Genomic DNA, 24,866 nt, shown 5'->3' on the forward strand with positions numbered 1-24,866 from the left:
GATGTGATGCTGCTTCAACAGGAGGTGGAGGCCGTCAGTCTCTCTGCTGATAAAGCAGTGGAGGACAGTGAGAAGATCTTCACTCAGCTGATCCGTCTCCTCCAGAAAAGAAGCTCTGATGTGAAGCAGCAGATCAGATCCCAGCAGGAAACTGAAGTGAGTCGAGTCAAAGAGCTTCAGGAGAAGCTGCAGCAGGAGATCACTGAGCTGAAGAGGAAAGACGCTGAACTGAAGCAGCTCTCACACACAGAGGATCACAACCAGTTTCTACACAACTACCCCTCAGTGTCACAACTCAGTGAACCTACAGACTCATCCAGCATCGATATCCGTCCTCTGAGATACTTTGAGGATGTGACAGCAGCTGTGTCAGAGCTCAGAGATAAACTACAGGACATCCTGAGGGACGAATGGACAAACATCTCACTGACAGTGACTGAAGAGGACGTTTTACTGCCAGAACCAGAACCCAAGACCAGAGCTGAGTTCTTAAAATATTCACATGAAATCACTCTGGATCCAAACACAGCAAACACACGGCTGTTATTATCTGATGGGAACAGAAAAGTAAAATGTACGAGACAACAACAGTCTTATTCTAGTCACACAGACAGATTCACTGATGAGTATCAGGTCCTGAGTAGAGAGAGTCTGACTGGACGTTGTTACTGGGAGGTGGAGCGGAGAGGAGCAGTTGATGTAGCAGTCGCATACAAGAATATCAGCAGAGCAGGACGTGAATCTCTATTTGGACGTAATGACAAATCTTGGTCTTTATATTGTTCCACTAACAGTTATGGATTTTGCTTCAACAACATCTCAACTCTCGTCTCAGTTCCTCGTTCCTACAGAGTCGGAGTGTACCTGGATCACAGAGCAGGTATTCTGTCCTTCTACAGCGTCTCTGAAACCATGACTCTCCTCCACAGAGTCCAGACCACATTCACTCAGCCTCTCTATGCTGGACTTCGGGTTTGGGTTGGAGACACAGCTGAGTTGTGTAAACTGAAATAGACAGAAGTCATTTCAGACTTCATGTGTCAGATGTTGTAATTCTTCATGTTTTTGTCTCCATGTTTCTGAGCTGCTCAGAGATCAGCTGACATGCTAATAGTGATATTCAACACTTTGTTTACTTTGTTTCATTGATATGTTCAGTTTCTTTAAATGTGACTTTTTCCTGTGTGTTTTTCTCCATGGAGGCTCTCACTGCTCATCACCATGTTTTTAACTTCTCTTTGTTCTAAATGTTAGTTTCATGTTTGTATTGATGTATTTGTGTCTGTTGTTTCTGAAACAGAGAAAACAGCAGAACTTCCTTCATCACAGATATTTTGTTCTCATCACTTTGTAAATTCATAAAGAAATGTTCAATCAAACTGTAATGATCATGATAATAATCATTAATGATGTTCTTGTACATAGCTGACATTCTGGGTTAAACTAACTGACTGTGTGGATGAAGTCAATCTGAACATGAAATCATTGATCACACTTTACTGATTGGATGTGTGAACAATCTGAAGCTTCAATAATCAATAAAGATCATTTTTATCAGCAGTGATCAAAGTGTTTTCTTCTCATTCAAAGCTTGTGTACTTTTACTGTAATACTGCATACTACATCACTATAATACTGCAGTACTTTTACCATAATACTGCATACTACATCACTCATAGTACTGCAGTACTTGTACTGTAATACTGCATACTACATCGCTCATAATACTGCAGTACTTTTACTGTAATACTGCATACTACATCACTCATAATACTGCAGTACTTTTACTGTAATACTGCATACTACATCACTCATAATACTGCAGTACTTTTACTGTAGGAGGATTTTTCATGTAGTACTTTTACTTGTAATGGAGTATTTGTACATTGCAGTAAAGTTAAATGTTGAGCAGCTTTTAACTGAGACTTTACTGTAAATGAGGAAACACAGTTTGAATCCACAGTGCGGCTCCTCGTCCTGATAACCGTCTCTGTTCTTTAAACACAACAAGCTCCACTCTGGGATCAGAGTTCCTTGTTCTCTCCCTTCAGAGCTACAGGATGTAGATGGGTGTAACCAACATGTGACGCAGCACAGAGCTGTCAGGCTGCATTCAGCAGAATCACATGATCAAATAGAAAGTGAAGCTCAGACAGTCGTTGCCTCTGAGAGCTGAAATGGCGCAGAGAGATCAGCTGGACCGAGAATCCTTCTCTTGTGTGATCTGTCTGGATCTACTGAAGGATCCGGTGGCTATTCCCTGTGGACACAGCTACTGTATGAGCTGTATTACAGGATTCTGGGATGGAGAGGATCAGAGGAAGATCTACAGCTGCCCTCAGTGCAGAGAGGCCTTCACACCGAGGCCTGTCCTAAAGAAAAACACCATGTTAGCAGCTTTAGTGGAGCAGCTGAAGAAGACTGGACTCCAAGCTGCTCCTGCTGATCACTGCTATGCTGGACCTGAAGATGTGGCCTGTGATGTCTGCACTGGAAGGAAGCTGAAAGCCTTCAAGTCCTGTCTGACCTGTCCTGCCTCTTACTGTGAGAATCACCTCCAGCCTCATTATGATGCAGCTCCATTAAAGAAACACAAGCTGGTGGAGCCCTCGGAGAAGCTCCAGGAGAACATCTGCTCTCGTCATGATGAGGTGATGAAGATATTCTGCCGTACAGATAAGAAGAGTATCTGTTATCTGTGCACTATGGATGAACATAAAGGCCACGACACAGTCCCAGCTGCAGCAGAAAGGACTGAGAGGCAGAGAGAGCTCGAGGTGAGTCGACTAAACATCCAGCAGAGAATCCAGGACAGAGAGAAAGATGTGAAGCTGCTTCAACAGGAGGTGGAGGCCGTCAGTCTCTCTGCTGATAAAGCAGTGGAGGACAGTGAGAAGATCTTCACTGAGCTGATCCGTCTCCTCCAGAAAAGAAGCTCTGATGTGAAGCAGCAGATCAGATCCCAGCAGGAAACTGAAGTGAGTCGAGTCAAAGAGCTTCAGGAGAAGCTGCAGCAGGAGATCACTGAGCTGAAGAGGAAAGACGCTGAACTGAAGCAGCTCTCACACACAGAGGATCACAACCAGTTTCTACACAACTACCCCTCAGTGTCACAACTCAGTGAACCTACAGACTCATCCAGCATCAATATCCGTCCTCTGAGATACTTTGAGGATGTGACAGCAGCTGTGTCAGAGCTCAGAGATAAACTACAGGACATCCTGAGGGACAAATGGACAAATATCTCACTGGCAGTGACTGAAGTGGACGTTTTACTGCCACAACCAGAACCAGAACCCAAGACCAGAGCTGAGTTCTTAAAATATTCACGTGAAATCACTCTGGATCCAAACACAGTAAACACAGAGCTGTTATTATCTGAGGGGAACAGAAAAGTAGAATGGACACAACAACAGTCTTATTCTAGTCACACAGACAGATTCACTGATCATCCTCAGGTCCTGAGTAGAGAGAGTCTGACTGGACGTTGTTACTGGGAGGTGGAGTGGGAAGGGTTAGTAGTTCATGTAGCAGTCGCATACAAGAATATCAGCAGAGCAGGAGATGAATCTGAATTTGGACGTAATGACAAATCTTGGTCTTTATATTGTCTCACTAACAGTTATGGATTTTACTTCAACAACATTAAAACTCCCGTCTCAGGTCCTGGTTCCTCCAGAGTCGGAGTGTACCTGGATCACAGAGCAGGTATTCTGTCCTTCTACAGCGTTTCTGAAACCATGACTCTCCTCCACAGAGTCCAGACCACATTCACTCAGCCTCTCTATGCTGGACTTCGGGTTTGGGTTGGAGACACAGCTGAGTTGTGTAAACTGAAATAGACAGAAGTCATTTCAGACTTCATGTGTCAGATGTTGTAATTCTTCATGTTTTTGTCTCCATGTTTCTGAGCCGCTCAGAGATCAGCTGACATGCTAATAGGGATATTCAACACTTTGTTTACTTTGTTTCATTGATATGTTCAGTTTCTTTAAATGTGACTTTTTCCTGTGTGTTTTTCTCCATGGAGGCTCTCACTGCTCATCACCATGTTTTTAACTTCTCTTTGATCTAAATGTTAGTTTCATGTTTGTATTGATGTATTTGTGTCTGTTGTTTCTGAAACAGAGAAAACAGCAGAACTTCCTTCATCACAGATATTTTGTTCTCATCACTTTGTAAATTCATAAAGAAATGTTCAATCAAACTGTAATGGTCATGATAATAATCATTAATGATGTTCTTGTACATAGCTGACATTCTGGGTTAAACTAACTGACTGTGTGGATGAAGTCAATCTGAACATGAAATCATTGATCACACTTTACTGATTGGATGTGTGAACAATCTGAAGCTTCAATAATCAATAAAGATCATTTTTATCAGCAGTGATCAAAGTGTTTTCTTCTTTTACTGTAATACTGCATACTACATCACTCATAATACTGCAGTACTATTACTGTAATACTGCATACTACATCACTCATAATACTGCAGTACTTTTACTGTAATACTGCATACTACATCGCTCATAATACTGCAGTACTTTTACCGTAATACTGCATACTACATCACTCATAATACTGCAGTACTTTTACTGTAATACTGCATACTACATCGCTCATAATACTGCAGTACTTTAACTGTAATACTGCATATTACATGACTCATAATACTGCAGTACTTTTACTGTAATACTGCATACTACATCACTCATAATACTGCAGTACTATTACTGTAATACTGCATACTACATCGCTCATAATACTGCAGTACTTTTACTGTAATACTGCATACTACATCACTATAATACTGCAGTACTTTTACTGTAATACTGCATATTACATGACTCATAATACTGCAGTACTTTTACTGTAATACTGCATACTACATCACTCATAATACTGCAGTACTATTACTATAATACTGCATACTACATCACTCATAATACACACACATTCTTTCATATTGGGATCATATGTCTTTGTTCTCTTTCTACAGGTTGTAGATGGGTGTAACCAACATGTGACGCAGTACAGAGCTGTCAGGCTGCATTCAGCAGAATCACATGATCAGATCAGTTCAAACCTGTTTCATTTATCAGGAAGTGAAGCTCAGACAGTCGTTGCCTCTGAGAGCTGAAATGGCGCAGAAAGATCAGCTGGACCGAGAATCCTTCTCTTGTTCGATCTGTCTGGATCTACTGAAGGATCCGGTGACTACTTCCTGTGGACACAGCTACTGTATGAGCTGTATTAAAGGATTCTGGGATGGAGAGGATCAGAGGAGGATCTACAGCTGCCCTCAGTGCAGAGAGGCCTTCACACAGAGGCCTGTCCTGAAGAAAAACACCATGTTTGCAGCGTTAGTGGAGCAGCTGAAGAAGACTGGACTCCAAGCTGCTCCTGCTGATCACTGCTATGCTGGACCTGAAGATGTGGCCTGTGATGTCTGCACTGGGAGGAAGCTGAAAGCCTTCAAGTCCTGTCTGAGCTGTCCTGCCTCTTACTGTAAGAATCACCTCCAGCCTCATTATGATGCACCTCCATTAAAGAAACACAAGCTGGTGGAGCCCTCGGAGAAGCTCCAGGAGAACATGTGCTCTCGTCATGATGAGGTGATGAAGATATTCTGCCGTACAGATAAGAAGAGTATCTGTTATCTGTGCACTATGGATGAACATAAAGGCCACGACACAGTCCCAGCTGCAGCAGAAAGGACTGAGAGGCAGAGAGAGCTCGAGGTGAGTCGACTAAACATCCAGCAGAGAATCCAGCACAGAGAGAAAGATGTGAAGCTGCTTCAACAGGAGGTGGAGGCCGTCAGTCTCTCTGCTGATAAAGCAGTGGAGGACAGTGAGAAGATCTTCACTCGGCTGATCCGTCTCCTCCAGAAAAGAAGCTCTGATGTGAAGCAGCAGATCAGATCCCAGCAGCAAACTGAAGTGAGTCGAGTCAAAGAGCTTCAGGAGAAGCTGCAGCAGGAGATCACTGAGCTGAAGAGGAAAGACGCTGAACTGAAGCAGCTCTCACACACAGAGGATCACAACCAGTTTCTACACAACTACCCCTCAGTGTCACAACTCAGTGAACCTACAGACTCATCCAGCATCAATATCCGTCCTCTGAGATACTTTGAGGATGTGACAGCAGCTGTGTCAGAGCTCAGAGATAAACTACAGGACATCCTGAGGGAGGAATGGACAAACATCTCACTGGCAGTGACTGAAGTGGACGTTTTACTGTCAGAACCAGAGCCCAAGACCAGAGCTGAGTTCTTAAAATATTCACGTGAAATCACTCTGGATCCAAACACAGTAAACAAACAGATGTTATTATCTGAGGGGAACAGAAAAGTACAATATGCATATCAAAAACAGTCTTATTCTAGTCACACAGACAGATTCACTACTTATCTTCAGGTCCTGAGTAGAGAGAGTCTGACTGGACGTTGTTATTGGGAGGTGGAGTGGGGAGGGTTAGGAGTTGAGGTAGCAGTCGCATACAAGAATATCAGCAGAGCAGGAGAAGAATCTCAATTTGGACGTAATGACAAATCTTGGTCTTTAAGCACTAACTATGTATTTTACTTCAACAACATCTCAACTCTCGTCTCAGGTCCTGTTTCCTCCAGAGTCGGAGTGTACCTGGATCACAGAGCAGGTATTCTGTCCTTCTACAGCGTCTCTGAAACCATGACTCTCCTCCACAGAGTCCAGACCACATTCACTCAGCCTCTCTATGCTGGACTTTATGTTGGTTATAGATCCTCAGCTGAGTTGTGTAAAATGAAATAGACAGAAGTCATTTCAGACTTCATGTGTCAGATGTTGTAATTCTTCATGTTTTTGTCTCCATGTTTCTGAGCTGCTCAGAGATCAGCTGACATGCTAATAGTGATATTCAACACTTTGTTTACTTTATGTTTCATTGATATGTTCAGTTTCTTTAAATGTGACTTTTTCCCGTGTGTTTTTATCCATGGAGGCTCTCACTGCTCATCACCATGTTTTTAACTTCTCTTTGTTCTAAATGTTAGTTTCATGTTTGTATTGATGTATTTGTGTCTGTTGTTTCTGAAACAGAGAAAACAGCAGAACTTCCTTCATCACAGATATTTTGTTCTCATCACTTTGTAAATTCATAAAGAAATGTTCAATCAAACTGTAATGATCATGATAATAATCATTAATGATGTTCTTGTACATAGCTGACATTCTGGGTTAAACTAACTGACTGTGTGGATGAAGTCAATCTGAACATGAAATCATTGATCACACTTTACTGATTGGATGTGTGAACAATCTGAAGCTTCAATAATCAATAAAGATCATTTTTATCAACAGTGATCAAAGTGTTTTCTTCTTTTACTGTAATACTGCATACTACATCACTATAATACTGCAGTACTTTTACTGTAATACTGCATACTACATCACTCATAATACTGCAGTACTTTTACTGTAATACTGCATACTACATCGCTCATAATACTGCAGTACTTTTACTGTAATACTGCATACTACATCACTATAATACTGCAGTACTTTTACTGTAATACTGCATACTACATCGCTCATAATACTGCAGTACTTTTACTGTAATACTGCATACTACATCACTCATAATACTGCAGTACTTTTACTGTAATACTGCATACTACATCGCTCATAATACTGCAGTACTTTTACTGTAATACTGCATACTACATCACTCATAATACTGCAGTACTTTTACCGTAATACTGCATACTACATCGCTCATAATACTGCAGTACTTTTACTGTAATACTGCATACTACATCACTCATAATACTGCAGTACTTTTACCGTAATACTGCATACTACATCACTCATAATACTGCAGTACTTTTACCGTAATACTGCATACTACATCGCTCATAATACTGCAGTACTTTTACTGTAATACTGCATTCTACATCACTCATAATACTGCAGTACTTTTACTGTAATACTGCATACTACATCACTCATAATACTGCAGTACTTTTACTATAATACTGCATACTACATCACTCATAATACTGCAGTACTTTTATTATAATACTGCATACTACATCACTCATAATACTGCAGTACTTTTACCGTAATACTGCATACTACATCGCTCATAATACTGCAGTACTTTTACTGTAATACTGCATTCTACATCACTCATAATACTGCAGTACTTTTACTGTAATACTGCATACTACATCACTCATAATACTGCAGTACTTTTACTGTAATACTGCATACTACATCACTCATAATACTGCAGTACTTTTACTGTAATACTGCATACTACATCACTCATAATACTGCAGTACTTTTACTGTAATACTGCATACTACATCACTCATAATACTGCAGTACTTTTACTGTAGGAGGATTTTTCATGTAGTACTTTTACTTGTAATGGAGTATTTGTACATTGCAGTAAAGTTAAATGTTGAGCAGCTTTTAACTGAGACTTTACTGTAAATGAGGAAACACAGTTTGAATCCACAGAGCGGCTCCTCGTCCTGATAACCGTCTCTGTTCTTTAAACTCAACAAGCTCCACTCTGGGATCAGATTTCATTGTTCTCTCCCTTCAGAGCTACAGTTTGTAGATGGGTGTAACCAACATGTGACGCAGCACAGAGCTTTCAGGCTGCATTCAGCAGGATCACATGATCAAATAGAAAGTGAAACTCAGACAGTCGTTGCCTCTGAGAGCTGAAATGGCGCAGAGAGATCAGCTGGATCGAGAATCCTTCTCTTGTGTGATCTGTCTGGATCTACTGAAGGATCCGGTAACTACTACCTGTGGACACAACTACTGTATGAGCTGTATTAAAGGATTCTGGGATGGAGAGGATCAGAGGAGGATCTACAGCTGCCCTCAGTGCAGAGAGGCCTTCACATCGAGGCCTGTCCTGAAGAAAAACACCATGTTAGCAGCTTTAGTGGAGCAGCTGAAGAAGACTGGACTCCAAGCTGCTCCTGCTGATCACTGCTATGCTGGACCTGAAGATGTGGCTTGTGATGTCTGCACTGGGAGGAAGCTGAAAGCCTTCAAGTCCTGTCTGACCTGTCCTGCCTCTTACTGTAAGAATCACCTCCAGTCTCACTATGATGCAGCTCCATTAAAGAAACACAAGCTGGTGGAGCCCTCAGAGAAGCTCCAGGAGAACATCTGCTCTCGTCATGATGAGGTGATGAAGATATTCTGCCGTACAGATAAGAAGTGTATCTGTTATCTGTGCACTATGGATGAACATAAAGGCCACGACACAGTCCCAGCTGCAGCAGAAAGGACTGAGAGGCAGAGAGAGCTCGAGGTGAGTCGACTAAACATCCAGCAGAGAATCCAGCACAGAGAGAAAGATGTGAAGCTGCTTCAACAGGAGGTGGAGGCCGTCAGTCTCTCTGCTGGTAAAGCAGTGGAGGACAGTGAGAAGATCTTCACTCGGCTGATCCGTCTCCTCCAGAAAAGAAGCTCTGATGTGAAGCAGCAGATCAGATCCCAGCAGCAAACTGAAGTGAGTCGAGTCAATGAGCTTCAGGAGAAGCTGCAGCAGGAGATCACTGAGCTGAAGAGGAAAGATGCTGAACTGAAGCAGCTCTCACACACAGAGGATCACAACCAGTTTCTACACAACTACCCCTCAGTGTCACAACTCAGTGAACCTACAGACTCATCCAGCATCAATATCCGTCCTCTGAGATACTTTGAGGATGTGACAGCAGCTGTGTCACAGCTCAGAGATAAACTACAGGACATCCTGAGGGACAAATGGACAAACATCTCACTGACAGTGACTGAAGTGGACGTTTTACTGCCACAACCAGAACCCAAGACCAGAGCTGGGTTCTTAAAATATTCACGTGAAATCACTCTGGATCCAAACACAGTAAACAAACAGCTGTTATTATCTGATGGGAACAGAAAAGCAACATATACAGAACAACAACAGTCTTATTCTAGTGACACAGACAGATTCACTGATCATCCTCAGGTCCTGAGTAGAGAGAGTCTGACTGGACGTTGTTACTGGGAGGTGGAATGGAGAGGAGTATGGGGAGTTTATGTAGCAGTCGCATACAAGAATATCAGCAGAGCAGGAGATGAATCTCGATTTGGACGTAATGACAAATCTTGGTCTTTAGACCCTTTATTTGGATTTTACTTCAACAACATCTCAACTCCCGTCTCAGGTTCTGATTCCTCCAGAGTCGGAGTGTACCTGGATCACAGAGCAGGTATTCTGTCCTTCTACAGCGTCTCTGAAACCATGACTCTCCTCCACAGAGTCCAGACCACATTCACTCAGCCTCTCTATGCTGGACTTTGGGTTGGAGCCACAGCTGAGTTGTGTAAACTGAAATAGACAGAAGTCATTTCAGACTTCATGTGTCAGATGTTGTAATTCTTCATGTTTTTGTCTCCATGTTTCTGAGCTGCTCAGAGATCAGCTGACATGCTAATAGAGATATTCAACACTTTGTTTACTTTATGTTTCATTGATATTATCAGTTTCTTTAAATGTGACTTTTTCCTGTGTGTTTTTCTCCATGGAGGCTCTCACTGCTCATCACCATGTTTTTAACTTCTCTTTGTTCTAAATGTTAGTTTCATGTTTGTATTGATGTATTTGTGTCTGTTGTTTCTGAAACAGAGAAAACAGCAGAACTTCCTTCATCACAGATATTTTGTTCTCATCACTTTGTAAATTCATAAAGAAATGTTCAATCAAACTGTAATGATCATGATAATAATCATTAATGATGTTCTTGTACATAGCTGACATTCTGGGTTAAACTAACTGACTGTGTGGATCTGAAGCTTCAATAATCAATAAAGATCATTTTTATCAACAGTGATCAAAGTGTTTTCTTCTTTTACTGTAATACTGCATACTACATCACTCATAATACTGCAGTACTTTACTGTAATACTGCATACTACATCACTCATAATACTGCAGTACTTTTACTGTAATACTGCATACTACATCACTCATAATACTGCAGTACTTTTACTGTAATACTGCATACTACATCACTCATAATACTGCAGTACTTTTACTGTAATACTGCATACTACATCACTCATAATACTGCAGTACTTTTACTGTAATACTGCATACTACATCACTCATAATACTGCAGTACTTTACTGTAATACTGCATACTACATCGCTCATAATACTGCAGTACTTTTACTGTAATACTGCAGTACTTTTACCATAATACTGCAGTACTTTTACTGTAATACTGCATACTACATCACTCATAATACTGCAGTACTTTTACCGTAATACTGCAGTACTTTTACTGTAATACTGCATACTACATCACTCATAATACTGCAGTACTTTTACTGTAATACTGCAGTACTTTTACTGTAATACTGCAGTACTTTTACTGTAATACTGCATACTACATCACTCATAATACTGCAGTACTTTTACTGTAATAATGCATACTACATCGCTCATAATACTGCAGTACTTTTACTGTAATACCGCATACTACATCACTCATAATACTGCAGTACTTTTACTGTAATACTACATACTACATCGCTCATAATACTGCAGTACTTTTACTGTAATACTGCATACTACATCACTCATAATACTGCAGTACTTTTACTGTAATACTGCATACTACATCACTCATAATACTGCAGTACTTTTACTGTAATACTACATACTACATCACTATAATACTGCAGTACTTAACTGTAATACTGCATACTACATCACTATAATACTGCAGTACTTTTACTGTAATACTGCATACTACATCACTATAATACTGCAGTACTTAACTGTAATACTGCATACTACATCACTATAATACTGCAGTACTTAACTGTAATACTGCATACTACATCACTATAATACTACAGTACTTTTACTGTAATACTGCATACTACATCGCTCATAATACTGCAGTACTTTTACTGTAATACTGCATACTACATCACTCATAATACTGCAGTACTTTTACTGTAATACTGCATACTACATCACTCATAATACTACAGTACTTTTACTGTAATACTGCATACTACATCGCTCATAATACTGCAGTACTTTTACTGTAATACTGCATACTACATCGCTCATAATACTGCAGTACTTTTACCGTAATACTGCATACTACATCACTCATAATACTGCAGTACTTTTACTGTAATACTGCATACTACATCGCTCATAATACTGCAGTACTTTAACTGTAATACTGCATATTACATGACTCATAATACTGCAGTACTTTTACTGTAATACTGCATACTACATCACTCATAATACTGCAGTACTATTACTGTAATACTGCATACTACATCGCTCATAATACTGCAGTACTTTTACTGTAATACTGCATACTACATCACTCATAATACTGCAGTACTTTTACTGTAATACTGCATACTACATCACTATAATACTGCAGTACTTTTACTGTAATACTGCAGTACTTTTACTGTAATACTGCATACTACATCGCTCATAATACTGCAGTACTTTTACTGTAATACTGCAGTACTTTTACTGTAATACTGCATACTACATCACTCATAATACTGCAGTACTTTTACTGTAATACTGCATACTACATCACTCATAATACTGCAGTACTTTTACTGTAATACTGCATATTACATGACTCATAATACTGCAGTACTTTTACTGTAATACTGCATACTACATCACTCATAATACTGCAGTACTATTACTATAATACTGCATACTACATCACTCATAATACACACACATTCTTTCATATTGGGATCATATGTCTTTGTTCTCTTTCTACAGGTTGTAGATGGGTGTAACCAACATGTGACGCAGTACAGAGCTGTCAGGCTGCATTCAGCAGAATCACATGATCAGAACAAAGTTCAAACCTGTTTCATTTATCAGGAAGTGAAGCTCAGACAGTCGTTGCCTCTGAGAGCTGAAATGGCGCAGAAAGATCAGCTGGACCGAGAATCCTTCTCTTGTGTGATCTGTCTGGATCTACTGAAGGATCCGGTGACTACTTCCTGTGGACACAGCTACTGTATGAGCTGTATTAAGGGATTCTGGGATGGAGAGGATCAGAGGAGGATCTACAGCTGCCCTCAGTGCAGAGAGGCCTTCACACAGAGGCCTGTCCTGAAGAAAAAAGACCATGTTTGCAGCTTTAGTGGAGCAGCTGAAGAAGACTGGACTCCAAGCTGCTCCTGCTGATCACTGCTATGCTGGACCTGAAGATGTGGCCTGTGATGTCTGCACTGGGAGGAAGCTGAAAGCCTTCAAGTCCTGTCTGAGCTGTCCTGCCTCTTACTGTAAGAATCACCTCCAGCCTCATTATGATGCACCTCCATTAAAGAAACACAAGCTGGTGGAGCCCTCGGAGAAGCTCCAGGAGAACATCTGCTCTCGTCATGATGAGGTGATGAAGATATTCTGCCGTACAGATAAGAAGAGTATCTGTTATCTGTGCACTATGGATGAACATAAAGGCCACGACACAGTCCCAGCTGCAGCAGAAAGGACTGAGAGGCAGAGAGAGCTCGAGGTGAGTCGACTAAACATCCAGCAGAGAATCCAGCACAGAGAGAAAGATGTGAAGCTGCTTCAACAGGAGGTGGAGGCCGTCAGTCTCTCTGCTGATAAAGCAGTGGAGGACAGTGAGAAGATCTTCACTCAGCTGATCCGTCTCCTCCAGAAAAGAAGCTCTGATGTGAAGCAGCAGATCAGATCCCAGCAGGAAACTGAAGTGAGTGGAGTCAAAGAGCTTCAGGAGAAGCTGCAGCAGGAGATCACTGAGCTGAAGAGGAAAGACGCTGAACTGAAGCAGCTCTCACACACAGAGGATCACAACCAGTTTCTACACAACTACCCCTCAGTGTCACAACTCAGTGAACCTACAGACTCATCCAGCATCAATATCCGTCCTCTGAGATACTTTGAGGATGTGACAGCAGCTGTGTCAGAGCTCAGAGATAAACTACAGGACATCCTGAGGGACAAATGGACAAACATCTCACTGAGAGTGACTGAAGTGGACGTTTTACTGCCAGAACCAGAACCAGAGCCTAAGAGCAGAGCTGAGTTCTTAAAATATTCACGTGAAATCACTCTGGATCCAAACACAGTAAACACAGAGCTGTTATTATCTGATGGGAACAGAAAAGTAGAATGGACAGAACAACAACAGTCTTATTCTAGTCACACAGACAGATTCACTTCTTGTTATCAGGTCCTGAGTAGAGAGAGTCTGACTGGACGTTGTTACTGGGAGGTGGAGTGGAGAGGAGGATGGGGAGTTCATGTAGCAGTCGCATACAAGAATATCAGCAGAGCAGGAGATGAATCTCTATTTGGATGTAATGACAAATCTTGGTCTTTAGATTGTGACACTAACAGTTATGTATTTTACTTCAACAACATTGATACTCCCGTCTCAGGTCCTCGTTCCTCCAGAGTCGGAGTGTACCTGGATCACAGAGCAGGTATTCTGTCCTTCTACAGCGTCTCTGAAACCATGACTCTCCTCCACAGAGTCCAGACCATATTCACTCAGCCTCTCTATGCTGGACTTTGGGTTGGAGACACAGCTGAGTTGTGTGAAATGAAATAGACAGAAGTCATTTCAGACTTCATGTGTCAGATATTGTAATTCTTCATGTTTCTGAGCTGCTCAGAGATCAGCTGACATGCTAATAGAGATATTCAACACTTTGTTTACTTTATGTTTCATTGATATGTTCAGTTTCTTTAAATGTGACTTTTTCCTGTGTGTTTTTCTCCATGGAGGCTCTCACTGCTCATCACCATGTTTTTAACTTCTCTTTGTTCTAAATGTTAGTTTCATGTTTGTATTGATGTATTTGTGTCTGTTGTTTCTGAAACAGAGAAAACAGCAGAACTTCCTTCATCACAGATATTTTGTTCTCATCACTTTGTAAATTCATAAAGAAATGTTCAATCAAACTGTAATGATCATGATAATAATCATTAATGATGTTCTTGTACATAGCTGACATTCTGGGTTAAACTAACTGACTGTGTGGATGAAGTCAATCTGAACATGAAATCATTGATCACACTTTACTGATTGGATGTGTGAACAATCTGAAGCTTCAATAATCAATAAAGATCATTTTTATCAGCAGTGATCAAAGTGTTTTCTTCTTTTACTGTAATACTGCATACTACATCACTCATAGTACTGCAGTACTTTTACTGTAATACTGCATACTACATCGCTCATAATACTGCAGTACTTTTACTGTAATACTGCATACTACATCACTCATAATACTGCAGTACTTTTACTGTAATACTGCATACTACATCACTCATAATACTGCAGTACTTTTACTGTAATACTGCATACTACATCACTCATAATACTGCAGTACTTTTACCGTAATACTGCATACTACATCGCTCATAATACTGCAGTACTTTTACTGTAATACTGCAGTACTTTTACTGTAATACTGCATACTACATCGCTCATAATACTGCAGTACTTTTACTGTAATACTGCAGTATTTTTACTGTAATACTGCATACTACATCGCTCATAATACTGCAGTACTTTTACTGTAATACTGCATACTACATCACTCATAATACTGCAGTACTTTTACCATAATACTGCAGTACTTTTACTGTAATACTGCATAGTACATCGCTCATAATACTGCAGTACTTTTACTGTAGGAGGATTTTTCATGTAGTACTTTTACTTGTAATGGAGTATTTGTACATTGCAGTAAAGTTAAATGTTGAGCAGCTTTTAACTGAGACTTTACTGTAAATGAGGAAACACAGTTTGAATTCACAGAGCGGCTCCTCGTCCTGATAACCGTCTCTGTTCTTTAAACACAACAAGCTCCACTCTGGGATCAGAGTTCCTTGTTCTCTCCCTTCAGGTCTACAGTTTGTAGATGGGTGTAACCAACATGTGACGCAGCACAGAGCTGTCAGGCTGCATTTATGACTGAATCACATGATCAGATCAAAGTTCAAATCTGTTACATTTATCAGTAAGTGAAGCTCAGACAGTCGTTGCCTCTGAGAGCTAAAATGGCGCAGAAAGATCAGCTGGATCGAGAATCCTTCTCTTGTTCGATCTGTCTGGATCTACTGAAGGATCCGGTGACTATTCCCTGTGGACACAACTACTGTATGAGCTGTATTAAAGGATTCTGGGATGTAGAGGATCAGAGGAAGATCTACAGCTGCCCTCAGTGCAGAGAGGCCTTCACATCGAGGCCTGTCCTGAAGAAAAACACCATGTTAGCAGCTTTAGTGGAGCAGCTGAAGAAGACTGGACTCCAAGCTGCTCCTGCTGATCACTGCTATGCTGGACCTGAAGATGTGGCCTGTGATGTCTGCACTGGGAGGAAGCTGAAAGCCTTCAAGTCCTGTCTGACCTGTCCTGCCTCTTACTGTAAGAATCACCTCCAGTCTCATTATGATGCAGCTCCATTAAAGAAACACAAGCTGGTGGAGCCCTCCAAGAAGCTCCAGCAGAACATCTGCTCTCGTCATGATGAGGTGATGAAGATATTCTGCCGTACAGATAAGAAGAGTATCTGTTATCTGTGCACTATGGATGAACATAAAGGCCACGACACAGTCACAGCTGCAGCAGAAAGGACTGAGAGGCAGAGAGAGCTCGAGGTGAGTCGACTAAACATCCAGCAGAGAATCCAGCACAGAGAGAAAGATGTGAAGCTTCTTCAACAGGAGGTGGAGACCGTCAGTCGCTCTGCTGATAAAGCAGTGGAGGACAGTGAGAAGATCTTCACTCAGCTGATCCGTCTCCTCCAGAAAAGAAGCTCTGATGTGAAGCAGCAGATCAGATCCCAGCAGGAAACTGAAGTGAGACGAGTCAAAGAGCTTCAGGAGAAGCTGCAGCAGGAGATCACTGAGCTGAAGAGGAAAGATGCTGAACTGAAGCAGCTCTCACACACAGAGGATCACAACCAGTTTCTACACAACTACCCCTCAGTGTCACAACTCAGTGAACCTACAGACTCATCCAGCATCAATATCCGTCCTCTGAGATACTTTGAGGATGTGACAGCAGCTGTGTCAGAGCTCAGAGATAAACTACAGGACATCCTGAGGGACAAATGGACAAACATCTCACTGGCAGTGACTGAAGTGGACGTTTTACTGCCAGAACCAGAACCAGAACCCAAGACCAGAGCTGAGTTCTTAAAATATTCACGTGAAATCACTCTGGATCCAAACACAGTAAACACAGATCTGTTATTATCTGATGGGAACAGAAAAGTAGATTGGAAAGATGAACAACAGTCTTATTCTAGTCATCCAGACAGATTCACTAGTTATCAGGTCCTGAGTAGAGAGAGTCTGACTGGACGTTGTTACTGGGAGGTGGAGTGGAGAGGAGGATGGGGAGTTCATGTAGCAGTCGCATACAAGAATATCAGCAGAGCAGGATGTGAATCTCTATTTGGACGTAATGACAAATCTTGGTCTTTAGACAATGACTATGGATTTTGCTTCAACAACATCAGAACTCCCGTCTCAGGTCGTGGTTCCTCCAGAGTCGGAGTGTACCTGGATCACAGAGCAGGTATTCTGTCCTTCTACAGCGTCTCTGAAACCATGACTCTCCTCCACAGAGTCCAGACCACATTCACTCAGCCTCTCTATGCTGGACTTTTTGTTCATGTTTTATCCAAAGCTGAGTTGTGTAAAGTGAAATAGACAGAAGTCATTTCAGACTTCATGTGTCAGATGTTGTAATTCTTCATGTTTCTGAGCTGCTCAGAGATCAGCTGTCACGTGTTGTTGGAACAAGATAACTGTCTTCCTGGTTTATTCACTGAGGTAGTCGCATCCTAACTGCAGACGGTTTATATACACCTCACAGTACACAATGAAGTTAACACCTGTAGTTCATACAACACAACTTTATAACCCTAAACCGGTAATGTAAAGAACGGGTGTATTTGTGTATGTATATTTTTCCTAAACACTTCTTTTTACTTCATGTATGTGTTGTTGACATTTTCAGTTTCTTTAAATGTGACTTTTTCCTGTGTGTTAATACCAGGCGGGGAGTTCAGGTCCTCTGAAATGATGCCAACGCGGAAGTAACTTAAAACTGCATTCTATCAAAAGGCCACCAGGGGGCGACCGTTTTGGTGTCAAAAGGACTTCCGTCTCTATACAAGTCAATGGAGAATTCACCAACTTCTCACTTGATTTCTAACCTCAGTAAACGTTTTCAAAATGTGTTTATGGTCTAAATCGCTAGTTTAAAGCCTTCTTCAATGCAGTATGATGTTCATTTGGGACATTTTGGCCTCCCTGATTTTATATGTGACGATAAAGCAGGGTATGCATTAGGGCGTGGCTACGTGGTGATTGACAGGTTGATTGGTTCACAGGTTCAGGAGGGCGCCTCATGCTCCTCCTGATGCCCATATAAGTAGAATCCCTGTTTTTATTTTTCCCAGCATGCACCTGAAATTTTCAAGATGGCGCTGCTCAGATCCGATACTATTGGCCTCCGAGCAGCAGTCCACAAACCAATGGGTGACGTCACGGATGTTACGTCCATTTCTTATATACAGTCTATGGTTTTTCTCCATGGAGGCTCTCACTGCTCATCACCATGTTTTTAACTTCTCTTTGTTCTAAATGTTAGTTTCATGTTTGTATTGATGTATTTGTGTCTGTTGTTTCTGAAACAGAGAAAACAGCAGAACTTCCTTCATCACAGATATTTTGTTCTCATCACTTTGTAAATTCATAAAGAAATGTTCAATCAAACTGTAATGATCATGATAATAATCATTAATGATGTTCTTGTACATAGCTGACATTCTGGGTTAAACTAACTGACTGTGTGGATGAAGTCAATCTGAACATGAAATCATTGATCACACTTTACTGATTGGATGTGTGAACAATCTGAAGCTTCAATAATCAATAAAGATCATTTTTATCAACAGTGATCAAAGTGTTTTCTTCTTTTACTGTAATACTGCATACTACATCGCTCATAATACTGCAGTACTTTTACTGTAATACTGCATACTACATCACTCATAATACTGCAGTACTTTTACTGTAATACTGCATACTACATCACTCATAATACTGCAGTACTTTTACTGTAATACTGCATACTACATCACTCATAATACTGCAGTACTTTTACTGTAATACTGCATACTACATCACTCATAATACTGCAGTACTTTTACTGTAATACTGCATACTACATCACTATAATACTGCAGTACTTTTACTGTAATACTGCATACTACATCACTCATAATACTGCAGTACTTTTACTGTAATACTGCATACTACATCACTCATAATACTGCAGTACTTTTACTGTAATACTGCATACTACATCACTCATAATACTGCAGTACTTTTACTGTAATACTGCATACTACATCACTCATAATACTGCAGTACTTTTACTGTAATACTGCATACTACATCACTCATAATACTGCAGTACTTTTACTGTAATACTGCATACTACATCACTCATAATACTGCAGTACTTTTACTATAATACTGCATACTACATCACTATAATACTGCAGTACTTTTACTGTAATACTGCATACTACATCACTATAATACTGCAGTACTTTTACTGTAATACTGCATACTACATCACTATAATACTGCAGTACTTTTACTGTAATACTGCATACTACATCACTCATAATACTGCAGTACTTTTACTGTAATACTGCATACTACATCACTATAATACTGCAGTACCTTTACTGTAATACTGCATACTACATCACTATAATACTGCAGTACTTTTACTGTAATACTGCATACTACATCACTCATAATACTGCAGTACTTTTACTATAATACTGCATACTACATCACTCATAGTACTGCAGTACTTTTACTGTAATACTGCATACTACATCGCTCATAATACTGCAGTACTTTTACTGTAATACTGCATACTACATCGCTCATAATACTGCAGTACTTTTACTGTAATACTGCATACTACATCGCTCATAATAATGCAGTACTTTTACTGTAATACTGCATACTACATCACTCATAATACTGCAGTACTTTTACTGTAATACTGCATACTACATCACTATAATACTGCAGTACTTTACTGTAATACTGCATACTACATCACTCATAATACTGCAGTACTTTTACTGTAGGAGGATTTTTCATGTAGTACTTTTACTTGTAATGGAGTATTTGTACATAGCAGTAAAGTTAAATGTTGAGCAGCTTTTAACTGAGACTTTACTGTAAATGAGGAAACACAGTTTGAATCCACAGAGCGGCTCCTCGTCCTGATAACCGTCTCTGTTCTTTAAACTCAACAAGCTCCACTCTGGGATCAGATTTCATTGTTCTCTCCCTTCAGAGCTACAGGATGTAGATGGGTGTAACCAACATGTGACGCAGCACAGAGCTGTCAGGCTGCATTCAGCAGAATCACATGATCAAATAGAAAGTGAAGGTCAGACAGTCGTTGCCTCTGAGAGCTGAAATGGCGCAGAGAGATCAGCTGGACCGAGAATCCTTCTCTTGTGTGATCTGTCTGGATCTACTGAAGGATCCGGTGACTATTCCCTGTGGACACAGCTACTGTATGAGCTGTATTAAAGGATTCTGGGATGGAGAGAATCAGAGGAGGATCTACAGCTGCCCTCAGTGCAGAGAGGCCTTCACACCGAGGCCTGTCCTGAAGAAAAACACCATGTTAGCAGCTTTAGTGGAGCAGCTGAAGAAGACTGGACTCCAAGCTGCTCCTGCTGATCACTGCTATGCTGGACCTGAAGATGTGGCCTGTGATGTCTGCACTGGGAGGAAGCTGAAAGCCTTCAAGTCCTGTCTGAGCTGTCCTGCCTCTTACTGTGAGAATCACCTCCAGCCTCATTATGATGCAGCTCCATTAAAGAAACACAAGCTGGTGGAGCCCTCGGAGAAGCTCCAGGAGAACATCTGCTCTCGTCATGATGAGGTGATGAAGATATTCTGCCGTACAGATAAGAAGTGTATCTGTTATCTGTGCACTATGGATGAACATAAAGGCCACGACACAGTCCCAGCTGCAGCAGAAAGGACTGAGAGGCAGAGAGAGCTCGAGGTGAGTCGACTAAACATCCAGCAGAGAATCCAGGACAGAGAGAAAGATGTGAAGCTGCTTCAACAGGAGGTGGAGGCCGTCAGTCGCTCTGCTGATAAAGCAGTGGAGGACAGTGAGAAGATCTTCACTCAGATGATCCGTCTCCTCCAGAAAAGAAACTCTGATGTGAAGCAGCAGATCAGATCCCAGCAGGAAACTGAAGTGACTCGAGTCAAAGAGCTTCAGGAGAAGCTGCAGCAGGAGATCACTGAGCTGAAGAGGAAAGACGCTGAACTGAAGCAGCTCTCACACACAGAGGATCACAACCAGTTTCTACACAACTACCCCTCAGTGTCACAACTCAGTGAAGCTACAGACTCATCCAGCATCAATATCCGTCCTCTGAGATACTTTGAGGATGTGACAGCAGCTGTGTCAGAGCTCAGAGATAAACTACAGGACATCCTGAGGGACGAATGCACAAACATCTCACTGGCAGTGACTGAAGTGGACGTTTTACTGTCAGAACCAGAACCCAAGACCAGAGCTGAGTTCTTAAAATATTCATGTGAAATCACTCTGGATCCAAACACAGTAAACATACATCTGTTATTATCTGAGGGGAACAGAAAAGTAGAATATACTAAACAACAACAGTCTTATTCTAGTCACACAGACAGATTCACTGATCAGTGGCAGGTCCTGAGTAGAGAGAGTCTGACTGAACGTTGTTACTGGGAGGTGGAGTGGGAAGGAGGAGTTGATGTAGCAGTCGCATACAAGAATATCAGCAGAGCAGGAGAAGAATCTGTATTTGGACGTAATGACAAATCTTGGTCTTTAGATCGTGACAATAACAGTTATGAATTTTGGTTTAACAGAATTCAAACTCCCGTCTCAGGTCCTGATTCCTCCAGAGTCGGAGTGTACCTGGATCACAGAGCAGGTATTCTGTCCTTCTACAGCGTCTCTGAAACCATGACTCTCCTCCACAGAGTCCAGACCACATTCACTCAGCCTCTCTATGCTGGATTTAGGCTTATTCCTCACATTGGTGTTGGAGCCTCAGCTGAGTTGTGTGAAATGAAATAGACAGAAGTCATTTCAGACTTCATGTGTCAGATGTTGTAATTCTTCATGTTTTTGTCTCCATGTTTCTGAGCTGCTCAGAGATCAGCTGACATGCTAATAGTGATATTCAACACTTTGTTTACTTTATGTTTCATTGATATGTTCAGTTTCTTTAAATGTGACTTTTTCCTGTGTGTTTTTCTCCATGGAGGCTCTCACTGCTCATCACCATGTTTTTAACTTCTCTTTGTTCTAAATGTTAGTTTCATGTTTGTATTGATGTATTTGTGTCTGTTGTTTCTGAAACAGAGAAAACAGCAGAACTTCCTTCATCACAGATATTTTGTTCTCATCACTTTGTAAATTCATAAAGAAATGTTCAATCAAACTGTAATGATCATGATAATAATCATTAATGATGTTCTTGTACATAGCTGACATTCTGGGTTAAACTAACTGACTGTGTGGATGAAGTCAATCTGAACATGAAATCATTGATCACACTTTACTGATTGGATGTGTGAACAATCTGAAGCTTCAATAATCAATAAAGATCATTTTTATCAGCAGTGATCAAAGTGTTTTCTTCTTTTACTGTAATACTGCATACTACATCGCTCATAATACTGCAGTACTTTTACTGTAATACTGCATACTACATCACTCATAATACTGCAGTACTTTTACTGTAATACTACATACTACATCGCTCATAATACTGCAGTACTTTTACTGTAATACTGCATACTACATTGCTCATAATACTGCAGTACTTTTACCGTAATACTGCATACTACATCACTCATAATACTGCAGTACTTTTACTGTAATACTGCATACTACATCGCTCATAATACTGCAGTACTTTTACTGTAATACTGCATACTACATCACTCATAATACTGCAGTACTTTTACTGTAATACTGCAGTACTTTTACCATAATACTGCAGTACTTTTACTGTAATACTGCATACTACATCACTCATAATACTGCAGTACTTTTACCGTAATACTGCATACTACATCACTCATAATACTGCAGTACTTTTACTGTAATACTGCAGTACTTTTACTGTAATACTGCATACTACATCACTCATAATACTGCAGTACTTTTACTGTAATACTGCAGTACTTTTACCGTAATACTGCAGTACTTTTACTGTAATACTGCATACTACATCACTCATAATACTGCAGTACTTTTACTGTAATACTGCATACTACATCGCTCATAATACTGCAGTACTTTTACTGTAATACTGCATACTACATCACTCATAATACTGCAGTACTTTACTGTAATACTGCATACTACATCGCTCATAATACTGCAGTACTTTTACTGCAATACTACATACTACATCGATCATAATACTGCAGTACTTTTACTGTAATACTGCATACTACATCACTATAATACTGCAGTACTTTTACTGTAATACTGCATACTACATCACTCATAATACTGCAGTACTTTTACTTGTAATGGTGTATTTTTACATACTCACTTCACAGAAATTAAGATAAACTCAGAATATCACCACAGTTAAACTTTAAGTAGATTAAATTATTAATTAAAATCACATATGAAATACATTCATGAAATAAATAACCCTCTCATTTTTTGGGGTGAACATTATGGGATTTCTTTCTTTATGTGCAGCATTTTAAAACGTTGGCATTACAAACAGTGAGTAGTTAAATCTGTTCCATGTTGGAAAAACACTAAAATCACAGTAATGAGCCTCTGGTTTACATGACATGTGTTGGAGCTACTAACTGGGTCTACTTCTATGTTGTTTTTGTTGCTACTTTTCTTCAGTAATCATCAGACTGAAGTGTGGAAGATGAAATAGTTTAGATTCAGTTGTGATTGTTGGCGGGCGCCCAGCAGAGAGACCTGACGTAGTGCTGAATTAATGACCACGACTCTGCTGCATAAACCATCTGATAACGCTGGAATAACAACTGCAGACTTTTGCTTTATTTTCTCAGCACTGCAGTGTCCAAACACTCTCGAACGCATTAAAACTGAAGGAAAAGAAACACTGAAAGAAGAGCATGAATTTATCTTTGTTAGGCCGTGTGGGCTTATTTTTAGAGTTAAAAAAGCAAACTTTTATCTTTTAATGTTAACATTTCAGATGGGAAATAGAGGATGAAGGCATCAGTTTGAAAAGTCTGATCTCTGTGTGATTAATAGTGACTTTGAGATAAGAGTCTCTGGCTGCAGCTCATAGCTCATGTCTTATTTTCACATGAGCGAGGATCTTTTTTTAACCCCTTACATGCTGCTCTGTTTGGGTCATTTTGACATTTAACAGCTTGTAAAAACACCCCAAATGTCTTTTAATCTGATATTTGATTACTTTTCCTAAAAAGGCTCAAAATGCACAAAAATTAAAGTATTTTAAAATGTTATACTTTTGTATAGATGCTACAAATGTTTGTCCATTGAGGCTGTTCTGGGTCAGATTATCTCCGTATCTATGGCACTGTGCTCGCAATTTAGTACCCACTATTTGGGATCTTAGTAAATCAGGCCCTAAGAGTATTCAGGGTTGCTTTGTGGTTTTCATTGTGAGAATAAAAAGTCACCTAACTTCCTACAAAGTGACTTTAAACCAGGTGGGGAGTTCCGGTCCTCTGAAATGAGGCCAA

General features: G+C 40.4%; 5 protein-coding genes across 5 annotated transcripts in view; 4 read left to right on the forward strand and 1 right to left on the reverse strand.

Moving 5' to 3' along the window:
* The window catches only part of LOC133977171 (tripartite motif-containing protein 16-like), a 4,601-nt gene extending 645 nt beyond the window's left edge, over positions 1–3,956 (forward strand). The window contains exons 1-2 of the mRNA XM_062415300.1: positions 1–633; positions 3,459–3,956. The exon at positions 1–633 is cut by the window's left edge and continues 645 nt beyond it. Coding sequence (XP_062271284.1) covers positions 1–633; positions 3,459–3,842 — 1,017 coding nt within the window. The 3' untranslated portion in view covers positions 3,843–3,956. The remainder of the gene's footprint in view (positions 634–3,458) is intronic.
* dipk1c (divergent protein kinase domain 1C) overlaps positions 1–24,866 on the reverse strand; it is a 45,299-nt gene that overhangs the window by 10,963 nt on the left and 9,470 nt on the right.
* On the forward strand, positions 5,144–6,796 carry LOC133977172 (tripartite motif-containing protein 16-like). The gene has a single exon (XM_062415302.1). The coding sequence runs from the start codon at positions 5,144–5,146 to the stop codon at positions 6,794–6,796; it is 1,653 nt and encodes a 550-aa protein (XP_062271286.1).
* Positions 8,724–14,625, forward strand: LOC133977173 (tripartite motif-containing protein 16-like). The gene is made up of 2 exons (XM_062415303.1): positions 8,724–10,001; positions 14,245–14,625. The coding sequence occupies exons 1-2, from the start codon at positions 8,724–8,726 to the stop codon at positions 14,623–14,625; spliced, it is 1,659 nt and encodes a 552-aa protein (XP_062271287.1).
* LOC133977169 (tripartite motif-containing protein 16-like) lies at positions 20,551–22,221 on the forward strand. Its single transcript, XM_062415298.1, has one exon. The coding sequence runs from the start codon at positions 20,551–20,553 to the stop codon at positions 22,219–22,221; it is 1,671 nt and encodes a 556-aa protein (XP_062271282.1).

The sequence above is a fragment of the Scomber scombrus genome, unplaced genomic scaffold (assembly GCF_963691925.1).
Source record: "Scomber scombrus unplaced genomic scaffold, fScoSco1.1 SCAFFOLD_247, whole genome shotgun sequence".
NCBI lineage: Eukaryota > Metazoa > Chordata > Actinopteri > Scombriformes > Scombridae > Scomber > Scomber scombrus.

Coding starts and splice junctions, on each gene's coding strand:
- LOC133977169 (XM_062415298.1), top strand. CDS start 20,551: ATGGCGCAGAGAGATCAGCTGGACCGAGAATCCTTCTCTTGTGTGATC.
- LOC133977173 (XM_062415303.1), top strand. CDS start 8,724: ATGGCGCAGAGAGATCAGCTGGATCGAGAATCCTTCTCTTGTGTGATC. Junction 10,002..14,244: donor GATTCACTGATCATCCTCAG/GTCCTGAGTAGA, acceptor TCTTGTTATCAG/GTCCTGAGTAGAGAGAGTCT.
- LOC133977172 (XM_062415302.1), top strand. CDS start 5,144: ATGGCGCAGAAAGATCAGCTGGACCGAGAATCCTTCTCTTGTTCGATC.